The sequence below is a fragment of the Cynocephalus volans genome, chromosome 9 (assembly GCF_027409185.1).
Source record: "Cynocephalus volans isolate mCynVol1 chromosome 9, mCynVol1.pri, whole genome shotgun sequence".
NCBI classification, from domain to species: Eukaryota; Metazoa; Chordata; class Mammalia; order Dermoptera; family Cynocephalidae; genus Cynocephalus; species Cynocephalus volans.
Genome location: NC_084468.1, coordinates 12,902,942 through 12,915,311, shown reverse-complemented (window position 1 = coordinate 12,915,311; position 12,370 = coordinate 12,902,942). Strand labels below are relative to the sequence as shown.

General features: G+C 32.1%; 1 protein-coding gene across 1 annotated transcript in view; it reads left to right on the top strand.

Moving 5' to 3' along the window:
- FBXL5 (F-box and leucine rich repeat protein 5) overlaps positions 1-12,370 on the top strand; it is a 46,242-nt gene that overhangs the window by 15,052 nt on the left and 18,820 nt on the right. The window contains exons 3-8 of the mRNA XM_063108185.1: positions 746-841; positions 2,228-2,414; positions 4,302-4,484; positions 6,631-6,756; positions 9,591-9,739; positions 10,350-10,432. Coding sequence (XP_062964255.1) covers positions 746-841; positions 2,228-2,414; positions 4,302-4,484; positions 6,631-6,756; positions 9,591-9,739; positions 10,350-10,432 — 824 coding nt within the window. The remainder of the gene's footprint in view (positions 1-745; positions 842-2,227; positions 2,415-4,301; positions 4,485-6,630; positions 6,757-9,590; positions 9,740-10,349; positions 10,433-12,370) is intronic.

Below are 12,370 nucleotides of genomic sequence, written 5' to 3'. Positions count from 1 at the left end.
AGAGGATGTGTAAAATCCTAAGAGAATGTAATATTGGGAAGCAGTTGAATGAATTATTTCAAGAAAAAGAGATTAGAGAGGACTCAACAGGGATGAAATATTTCCATGTTTTTAAAGTTTCATCATTTTAAAAATTTTCTACATGTTTTGAGAGGGCTGATATAGAAGTGATGTTACAAGAAATGTGATCTTAGCACATATGAGGAAGAACTTTTCAGCTGTTTAGAGTTGTCCAGAATTAAAATGATTTATTTCAAGATACAGTGAGCTACTTGCCTTTGGAAGCATTGATACTAATGAATATTACCTTCTGTCAGGATAGCGTAACAAGTATTCTGAATTTTTTAGTGGAGGATAGATGACCTTAAAGGGGTTCTGTAATGATACGGTCCAATAGGCCCTTGTGGACTGCTTGGAAAGATATTGAAAATTGACACTTAGAAATTATATAAGTATATAAATTAGAAATAAAAATCAGTAGAAGTTTTGAGCAAATACTTGCTATTTTTAGACATTTTATGACATTTTATAGAAGAAATATGAGAACATATCACTAAAGAAATTCAGAGCTTACTTTTTTAAGGACATCTTTTATACTGAGAAAAGTACACAGACCACTTTGCTATTTGTTAATCTATTTTTTTCAGAGTTTTTATGTTGCATTTTAAACTGACTTCCTAGGATCAGGCTCAGTGTAAATACTTAAGTAAAACTTTATAATAAAGTGTAATTTTTTTCTTTCCAGAATGAATATGAGCAGTTAAATTATGCAAAACAGCTGAAAGAGAGATTGGAGGCTTTTACAAGAGATTTTCTTCCTCACATGAAAGAAGAGGAGGAGGTAAGTGTAATTTTTCCCTCTTGTGATTCAGATTTATAAATATTTTATAAAATAGATTTATACTATTTTGTCTTAGGTTCTTCAAAATAAGGTATAGGAAGATATGTCTGTCTGGTTGATGGAGAGAAACCTCCAGTTCCTTTGGGGAATTGAAGAAAAATCTAAGGAAAAACAAGCATTAGTTTTGTTCCCTCAGAAATGTTGCTTTTCATTGAATGAATGATTTAATTCATTTACTCAATAAATATTTATTTTCTTATTTGTAGTTGGCACTGGGTTAAGTGTTAGTAACTTTTTTGTCACCTTAATGTGTTTTCAGAACTTTTCAAGGATTCTTCAAACTTTTTAATATTTTCTGCATTTTCATGCTAAGTTTAATGAATTTTTAGTGTTTTTTTCAATATTGGACTTCAGTAATTTAATGGTGGTTTTAAATTTATCAGTCTTATGCCTAATACACATGTTTTAGGGCATTGTTGAATGGATGGGAAAAATATTTTCCCTTTATTTTCTCTCTCTAATGGGAGATGACTATCAGGGTAAGAAATAAAGGATGTATTTTATGAAGGACTGGATACTTGCTTAGCCGTAAATCAGTTACTGTAGTGTTAGTCAATTATGGCTTCACCTCATAATCGGGTTGGTATTAATAAAAAACAACTTCTTTAGCCCTTTCCAGACCTAATAAATCAGGTGTGAGGCATATGCATGGTGATTTTTAAATGCTCCCCAACTCATTGTAATAAACAGCCAGCATGGAAACTACTGAGTTTTGTCCATCAAAATTATCTGTGGAACAACAGCAATAAAAAGCCTTGGTTTTACCTATAAAATTTATAATTCTGTAAACTGGAGGTTAGGACTAAGCATCATTTTCACAGAAGGAACCTCATAGGTAATTCTTATAGGAACCACTGTGCTAAAATCATGATTTGAGGAAATATCTCCAAAATCTATAAACAACATGGAATAGTTGAAGGTCTCAGTAGAACTCTGACTTTTACAGTTCCAGTACACTGGGTACCATTCTCATTTGATGTAGAGGTCCTCTTTGGGTAGAGTTCAGTTATTGTAGTAACAGAAAGCAGTTAAATGTCTAACAATAAAAGAATGGTTAAGAGTGTTTGACAAACTCAAACCAGGAAAATGTTCTGGTTTTAATGCTTTAAAATTGTTTAGGGATTGACTTATTAGCAGGAAAAATCATAGAAGATCTTTTTGGTGATATTCTCTGCAGTTTTTGGATAAGCTACTCAGTGGTATCAGCTAAAATTATCCTCTCTGAAATATATGGTCATAAAACTACACTTGAGCCATTAATAATTTAAAAGGCATAGAGCAAAACAAAACTAGGCATCTTTTTTATGAATATTTTGTTTAATTTAGGTTTTTCAGCCCATGTTAATGGAATATTTTACCTATGAAGAGCTTAAGGATATTAAAAAGAAAGTGATTGCGCAACACTGCTCTCAGAAGGATACTGCAGAGCTCCTTAGAGGTCTTAGCCTATGGAATCAAGCTGAAGAACGACAGAAGTTTTTTAAGTATTCTGTGGATGAAAAGTCAGATAAAGGTGAGATTCATATATTTAGATAGAGAATGATTTATTGGTCAGTTCCAAGACCATTGACATCTTGTTGATATGAACTGTAGATTTTGTTTGAAAAATAATAATTTGTCAGGCTTGCAGTTTGGTTAGTTGCAGCCATTTATTTCACATATAAATTTAATTAAAACTAGTTTCTGTTTTAGAATTTAGTGTTGTCTGTGATAATATAGAATGTCATATGCCTGAGTCATATGCAATATAGTGTTTCTTGAATGAATTCATATATGCACAATCAAATTTATATATTTATACATGGCCTATCAAAATTATTGAAAACTACCATTTACAGAGCATTTTTGAAGTGTCATCCAACCTTCTGAGCTTCATTGACCATGGTGGCTGCTTTTATCTTTCCTTGTGTTTTTTCATTGGTTTTCAAAATCAGTTATAGTTTTATTTCCATCCTTTCCCATATGTCATTCTCTCAGCTTTGGTCCATTAATACTCAGGGAAGTGAGTATGAGAGGCCGAGTTTTTCTGTGTACAGTTACTTTGAGAGTACAAATGAGAAATGCAAATAAAATGTTTGCCGTTTTTCTTAATAGACTACATCCTCATTTTTTACTCTTATTTATATTCAATAGCTTTGTCTTTTAAAACATTGTTAAAGAAACAATTGGCATCCCTGGCTAGTAAAAATTCATTTGATGCTTCTAGTAGGGTGATAGCAATGGCAATCCTGCTAAAATAGTGTTGAGTTTTATGAAATTGCTCCTTTTCTCTCACATTTTTATTTAACAAAGTAAGTAAGATGCATGTTGGAACAAAATGATTTTTACAAGTTAAGCCATAATTAAACCCATAAAGCTTGTGTGCTTTACTCTGAAATGCAGCTTGTGCTTTAGATACCAAGCTAAGACCTGTTGTGTCTGGTTTAATTGTAATTATAGCATGGGATTTAAAAGCATCACACTTATTACATTTAATTTTCCCATTCCTTCAAAGCAAATTATAGCTGTATGATGTTTAAAATGTTTGGCATTTAAAAAATGGTTGTTTAAAGTAATTTGATCATAGCATTTCTGTACGTAAGTTGCTTTGTGACTACAAATCAGATATAAAAGGTACTCAGATTCTTTATAGTACTTTAATCGTGAATCTTTTATATTTTATATTCATTATTATAACACCTTATTTTCATTTTTCTTTTGGAAGATTGCTACTGAAATAATACATTGCAGGAAATTGTATGTTCAATGACTACTTTCTATAATAGTTACTGAAAAACATTCCTTACCAGTGTGTATCAGCACAGAAATATTTGCATTATGTTGTCTCAACTGGTACATAAATAATTTAAATAGCTTAAGGCACCTGTAGGTTAAAGAAATCAGATTTCACAGACCTTTTACATATGAAATGTGAAAATCAAAGAGGGAACACAAGGGAAGGTACTGACAGAGGAGTCACAATGCATGAATGGGAAATGGTGTAAGATTTGTGTGTGTCATTAAAAATGCCTTGAAGTTCTCATAATCTGGCAGACTCTACACTTGTTGATTTAAAGCTGTATAACCTGTTTGGTTCCTTTTTCAAATGATGCTACTTATGCTACAAAGTGAGTATTGTTTTTTCTGTGACGCCTTTGTTAAGAGGAAGTTAATTCTGTGTGCATTATTGTAGCTCCCACTGATGAAGTATGATTTGGGCCATGATAGTTTAACCCTACGGGTTCTTAACAAGTTTAACATCCCTATGTTACCTCTAGTACATGTTATTTCCTTTTCACATCTTGCCAGCAGGAAGGAATTGATTTCAGGCACTGGACTTTATTTATAGAAATGTGATTGTAATCTCTTATTGTATTTGCTCTTATAGCCTTACTGCTAAAGTTTTTCTTTTTTATTTCAGAAGCAGAAGTGTCAGAACACTCTACAGGCATAACCCATCTTCCTCCTGAGGTAATGCTGTCAATTTTCAGTTATCTTAATCCTCAAGAATTATGTCGATGCAGTCAAGTAAGCACTAAATGGTCTCAGCTGGCAAAAACTGGATTGCTTTGGAAACATCTTTACCCTGTTCACTGGGCCAGAGGTAGGTAAATGGGACTTTTGTTATAAAAGTATTTCAATCTATTTTTCTAGATGATTTTTTACTCATAGACATTAATCAGTAAGACCAGGGAGGGAAACCGAAAGGTTGACCAAAAAGTAGATTTTATATTTAGATGATGTGTTCTTAGTATATATTTTTGAAAAGTTAGCAATACTGAAGTTTTCATGAGTAAATTAATGATATCTGCAATTTCCCTTAAGATTAAAAAGTTAAAAATAAAATTAAATATTAGGTTTTCAGAAAGGTACTAAATATTTAGATTGAGTATTTTAAAAATAACAATAAATTAATTCTGTAAAATTTAAAGATATGAGGCACCATTATGCCTCCCTTTTGGTAGTGGCTGATAATAACTGAATCTATTTTTGTCTTTAACATATCTTTTTTGGTGATGGGTAATGCTTCAATCTCTAAATCACAATTTCATTGTGGTAAGTTACTTTCACATGTGAACGGTTAAAGAAAATTTTCTTTTCATGAGCCCATAATACAGTCATGAGATAAATGCAACTGATACGGCATATGTTTTTCTGTCACTGAATTAAAAGTTTTTTTCTAGGTGAGTATTAACTTTAAAATTCACAATTTTTAAAAATAGTTTTCTATTTTGTGTGACTTTAACATGGAGGTATGTATTTCTAACATAATTTTATGTCTGACTGATTTATATTGCAAGTGTGATTTAAGAGCAGTTTTATATGTTACAATAATATATAGCACTTTTAAAATGAGCTGTTGTTAGATATTTAATATTTTTGAGTGAAGCTATTGGAGCATTGGTGGACTTATATGATCCAAATGATTAGAATTGTTATTTTTATGTGAAATAATTTTTCCTATTTGTAGGATAATGAAATATTGAGTGAAAAGTCAAGTAAGGCAAATACAATGTATCAAATACTTTTTCATTCAGATGTTTTTAACTATTGAGAATTAATGCCGCAATTAGATATGATTGAATGTGAATGTCACATGTGATAGTGCTCTGCTGACTTCTGTGAAGTCACCCAAATCTTAAATGTGTTTCTTTTTTCTGTTTTTAATATGTTTGAATAAAAAGTTCCAATAAAAAATGTTTATTTATTTATGGTATTTGTTGTCAGTGATAAGAATTCATTTGAAATGTCTGGAGACATTTTTGTTTTTTCCATGTTTGGTTATTGTACTGGCATCTAGTGGGTAGATGCCAGGGTTGCTGCTAAACATCCTATAATCCACGAGACAGCCCCCCACAACAAAGAATTATCTGGCCCAGAATGTCAGTAGTGTAAAGGTTGAGAAACATTAGATGTAATGTTAAGAGTTCAAGCAAATTAATTCTGCGTCTCTCACTTCACAACCATATGATTTGGTTTCAGTATATTTTCCAAGACCGGTAAACTTATGATTTAGCTTTATCTTAATTTTTCCCTTTGACTTCTGTTCCAACCTACATCTGAATTGCTGACTGATTCACTACAGAGTAGAAAATCCTGCTTCCTTTTGTTTATTAGCTATCATCATAATGGGGCTATTGTTGGAGCCAGTGTGAAGCCACATTAGGGGAAAAAGGTTAGGTTGTTTTCAATGATTTCTAAAATTGCATGTAAGACTATTGGTAATTATTTTTCTTAGAAATAAGATCATAATCATTAAGCTCATTTCTGTAAAAGATAAAATTTAAATGCTTTTTAAAAGAGAGAGTACGTACATAGCAGGCTATGTAAATTTTTGTAGTTAATTGTTCTGTTTTCATAGTTTTAGAGAAAGGGATTTACTTTGGGAAAATGTGAACTGTTGGTTAATAAATTAGTATTAATTGAACCCACATAGTCATAGTTTTTTTCATTATGTCTGAAATTGAATTGTTTGTTTAAGAGTAATTTTTAAAACTACAGTTAGATATTTTTAAAACTACCTGGCCTATTGCCTACAGCTTAAATATTTTCTTTTTCTTTTTTTTTTTTTTTGGTAGCTGGCTATGTGGGGATCCAAGCCCTCTAGAGTTTAAATATTTTCTTTGTGTAGAGATTTTTATTATAAATTAGGTGGTTTTAGGTGGTTTTTTTTTTTTTTTTTTTTTTTGTAACAGTAGACAATCTAATCTTATTTTGTTCCTCTTATCATTTGTTTATTCATTGAGTAGGTGACTGGTATAGTGGTCCTGCAACTGAACTTGATACTGAACCTGATGAAGAATGGGTGAAAAATAGGAAAGATGAAAGTCGTGCTTTTCAGGAGTGGGATGAAGATGCGGACATAGATGAATCTGGTAAGCCATATTTGGAATTAAAATTATTACAGGGTTTTAAATAATTGATATTATATTTGATAATTAAGTAATTATAATTATTAGGTGTTAAGATTTATGTATTTTGTGTATTTTCTAAAGATGTGTGCTTTTAAGCCTACTACTTAAAATTTAAAACAATGATAAGCAGATTTAAAATTTATTGTTTGAATTGTTTTTTTAAACATGTATAGGGCTGTTTCCTATCTGTTTTTATATTAAAATAAAAAATCAGAAAATGATACCTGTTTTCATCATGGAAATAATGTATGTTCGTTATAGTGCTTTATAGTTTGCGATAGGTTTTTTAGGGCCATTTCAGTTGATCAGTTCAATAGCATTTATTGAGTTATCTGTGGCCCAGAGGAAGGAGCATGGCTATCTATGTATTCATTTGTAAATAGTCACAATACTTGCCTCATAAGGTTGGTGTAGAGTTAAGAAGTAATATAGTCACATGTTCATAACCATGGTTAAGTCAACAACGGACTGCATATAATGAAGGTGGCCCCATAAGATTATAATAGAGCTGAAAAATTCCTATCGCCTAGTGAATTTGCAGCCATAATAAGGTCATAGCGCAACACCTTATTCGTGTGTTTTTGGTAATACTGGTATGAACAAACCTACTGCACTGCTGTATTTTACTGTACCTTTTCTATATTTAGATATGTTTAGGTACACAAATACTTATCATTGTTACAACTGCCTACAGTATTTAGTGTAGTAACATGCTATACAGGTTTGTAGCCTAGAAGCAATAGGCTAGACCTATTTTGTATGTATGTACAACAAAATCTAAAGACTCATTTCTTAGAACGTATCCCTGTTGTTAAATGACACATGACTTATACATGAAAATTCTTTGTAAATAAATGGTAAGGGATTATGAATGAAAATTCTTTGTAAATGGTAAGGGATTATAAAAACTAGTGTAGCCATTTATTAAGTACTATGGGAGAGTTCAAGAATGAGTAATACTTTATTCCCACCCTTAAAGAATTCACAAGTGGGGGAGAATTTAGACTACTTAATTCTTAATTTAAGGTACATATTAAAAAATGCTGTAATATAGGTGCAAAGAGTTGCTATGTGGGAGTATGGAGGAGGAAGACATAAATTCTGTCTTAGATATTATTCTAGATAATAATTACTAAAAGAAGGTGAAATAGTAAAAACTTAATAGATGAGACATTTTTCTGCTTGGTAAAAACTGAAACTGTAGGAAATTTTTATTTGTAAAGCTGCCCACTTTAAGAAAGTAAGCTGGCCTGGTGAAAGAACTAAATACGTGGAAAGTAAGAACTATAAGTATAAAGATTATTTATTTCAGGAGCTAAAGTAGTTTATTTTTATGAAACATAGATGCCACATTTTGGTATAGTTTTGAAAGTTTAGAATGTAGCTATATAAGGAAGCGGTCTTCTCCAGTTAGATTTGGTGATATGCTAACCTATGGCAGGCACTGTTCAAGGCATGAGGGATATAATAGTGAACAAAATGGGAAAAATCTGGCCTTGCTGAGCTTAAAGTTTGGAGAGGGGAAGCAGACAATAAACACAGGTAGAGTATATACTATATTATATATAATAGTGATAAATGTGGAGAAAAATAAAGAAGGGAAAGCATGCCAGGAAGATAGGAAAGAAGTTACAATTTAAAATAGGATGATTAAGGTCCCCTGACAAATTTGAGGAAAGATTTGAAGGAGGTGAAGTTTTGGTCAGATGTCACCTTAGGGAAGAGTTAATTTATCCTTTCTAGAAAATTAATTCATAATAACCATGATAAGAATTTTGAAGGCTTTACCAAACTTAGTGTATTTATTTCAACTAAACTTTGGATCTGTTATCTACTTCAGTGCTTTTTCAGTTTAGCTATCTTTACTAGTCTTGTAGAGAACTTATTATTCCTCATAGGATGTTTGGTTTTTTTTTTAAAGATTTCACAGTAAACAGTACACATTTAGATAGGGAGGGCCACAGAAACAAAGGAATGGCTTGAGAATAAAATTATAGTAGAATAAATAGGGTTCACTAAAGTAGTTCTTATCCTTTATGTCTTACTTATATGTCCTGCTAAAGGAGGAATTTCAGATAATATCTATAAAAATAGAACCATTAGTAACAAATTCAGTAATTATTCTTCCGACATATTCCTTTTGTCTACTACACCCAGTTATGTTTTAAATGAGACTTCCTTAACTTGTCCTGTTAAACTGTTTCACGTTTAGAGACATTTAGGTTAGGTCTTTAGGTAAGCATAATAACAATACAATCCTGAGAAAGATGATAAAATGATTAATTCATTCTTTTTAGTGTAGTTAGTGTGTTTTTTCCTTATATCAAATTGGAGTTTGTAGTTTTTCTTTTGTGGTGGTTGTTACAGTAGTGCATACTGTTGTAAACATCCAAGCTTTATAGAAGTTATTAAGTAAAACTCAAAGCCATTCTCCTTTTTAACTTCTTAAAAATTCAAAGGCACCTTGCCTTGCTTGTTTCATTATGATCAGGCTAATTTGGTTCAGTTTCAAATCTCTTTTAGTTCTGTGTCATTTTTATTTATATAGAATAACTGATGACACTTCTTATTATGGGTCATTTTTCTTTTGATATATATTCTGTTCTCTTGAAAAATTTTTACAATTCTCTCAGTATTCAGTTTTTTTTCAAGATTTTTTTTCATTGCCTGAAAATGGAATTGTTTATATAAATGAGTTTAAGGATAGCACAAAGTATTTCATATTTAGTGATTTGGTGAGTAGCCTAACTAAAGTTAGTGTATAAAGTTCTTAGACTTTCGAATTCATTTTACAGAGGAGTGTGCAGAAGAATCGATTGCTATCAGCATTGCACAAATGGAAAAACGTTTACTGCATGGCTTAATTCATAACGTTCTACCATATGTTGGTACTTCTGTAAAAACTTTAGTATTAGCATACAGCTCCGCAGTTTCCAGCAAAATGGTATGTATAAATTAGCACTGGTTTGGGTATTAAGAAAAACGGTAGTGATATAACTTTGGTTTGCTTATTCTTGAGTTTAATTAAGGCAAAAAAACAATTATTGAGTACCTTCTTATGGGTAGGCATACATTGCTAGCTTTCACGTCATTTTATTTTAGTTCTCACAACAGTCTTTGTAGCACAGATATTATTGCCTACACATTAAGATAAGGAAACTTGAGACTAGGAGAGGTAAAAACATTTTATTCAGTTTCACAGGTATTAAATGATGAAGCCCAATTTTATATGATTCTTTATAATATGTAAGGCATGGTAAGATGGGCAAGTGAGATGAAATCACTCTTTTACAAAAGTGAACCTTGTGATTTCCTACATCAGAATTTCCTTGGGTATTCCTTAAAAATGTAAATTTCCTGGGTCCAATCTCAGAACTACTAAAACAGTTAGGGATCTAAGCCCAGAATATATATTTTTAGTGCACTTATTCAAGTAATTTTTTTTTTTCATGCACAAAAGTTTGAGAACCACTGGATTATATTTACTAATAGTTGTTTGTTGCATGTGTAACCAAAGTTCTACAGATCTTCACAGTGACTTTTTTCCCCCTTAGGTTAGGCAGATTTTAGAGCTTTGTCCTAACCTGGAGCATCTGGATCTTACCCAAACTGATATTTCAGATTCTGCATTTGACAGGTTAGTTATTTTTAAATATCTAAATATAATGCTTTATAACTATTAATCAGAATTGTTCTGTAATTTCTCATTTGCAAAATCAGTTTAATCATACTATTATTTTTTTACTACCAGATCTCAGTCACATATGGTTGTAACTTAATATCACCCTCCAGTTCTTTCCCTCTTGTCCATAGGTCCCAGTTGATGATACAAACTCCAGTCTGTATCATCTTGCCGTCTCTGTAATCTTGTACTGTGTCTAGGCCTTTGAGCCTTGCTGTGCAACCATATAGATTAGTATTACATGTTTTTAAAAAGTTTTCATTTTCAGTTGGGCTTTAAGTGCCATTTGACAAATCTCCTGCTTGCATTTTTTTTTAATTGATTATGCGTATTGATGGCATACATAGCTGATTGTCACCACCTGTGCTCAATATGTGGTGGTCAGATCAATACTATTAGTATGCTGTTACCACAAATTGTGATTATTCCCCATGTCAGTGTCCCCCCCCTCCAGCAACTTTAGGTATGCTCTCTCCCTCTGCAAGTCCAACACTCCACTCTGGTCTTTCTTTCCTTCCTTCTTTCTTTCTTAGGTTGCCCTTATGAGTGAGGATATGCAGTATTTTTCTTTCTGTGCCTGGCTTATTTCACTTTAACATAATAAGTGAAATAAGCTTATACATGTTGCTGTGAATAGCAGAATTTCATTGTTTTTTAAAGCAGAATAGTATTCCATGGTGTATATATTACCACATTTTCCTTATCCAGTCGTCCATTGATGGACATTTAGGTTGGTTCCATATCTTGGCTATTGTAAATAGAGCTGTGATGATCATGAGAGTGCAGGTATCCCTTCGACATGATGATTTTTCCATTCATTTGGGTATATACCCAGAAGTGGGATTACTGGATCATATGATAGCTCTATCTGTAGTTGTTTGAGAAACCTCCATACTGTTTTCCATAGTGGTTGTACTAATTTACAATCCCACCAACATTGTAGGAGTGTTCTCTTCTCTCCACATCATCTCCAGCATTTGTTATTCTCTGTCTTTTTGATTGTCAGACTAACTGGGGCGAGGTCATATCTGAGTGTGGTTTTAATTTGCATTTCCCTGGTGACTAGTGAGGTTGAGCATTTTTTTAAGTGCCTGTTGGCCATCTGTATGTCTTCCTTTGAAAAATATCTGTTTTGCTCTTCTGCTCATTTTTTAATTGAGTTATTTGGTGTTTTTTTTTTTTTTTTTAATGTGTAGTTGCTTGAGTTCCTTGTATATTCTGGATATTAATCCTCTTTTGGATGTACAGTTAGCAAATATTTTCTCCAGTTCTGTAGGTTGTCATTTCACTCTGTTGATTGTTTCCTTTGCTGTGTGAAAGCTTTTTAGTTTGATATAGTCCCATTTATTTATTTTTTCTTCTGTTGCTTGTGCTTTTGGACTCTTATTCATAAAGTCTTTGCCCAGTCCTACTTCCTGAAGTGTTTCCCCTGTATTTTACCTCTTACATTTTTTATAGTTATTCTGAAACAGTACCATTTTCTTCAAGCTACACTCTTCATATATTTCTTTGGACACCATCAATTTTCACCTTATACTAGCGTACCCCCTCTTTCTTACCCTAGCATTTCTGTCAGCACCTTTTTTTCATGTTTCGGAGGGAGAGATATACTCTTTTCTGGCTAAGGCTAATTGCACTTCCAATTCCTAATTTCTTCTGGATCTTCCTCCAGTAATCATTAGTTATTCTCTTTCTTTCATGTATATACAACCTATCCTTTTAGGATAATAAACTTAGTCTCTCCTGTCCTTACCCATCTCTCATCCTACCCTTCTGTTAGATTAGCAATACTCTTAGTTTCTAATTACTCTCATTATATTTTCATATCCCTAACAGCAAAAATAGTGCCTGACAATAGATATTCAGTAAATGTTTGAGTGATTATATTTAAAA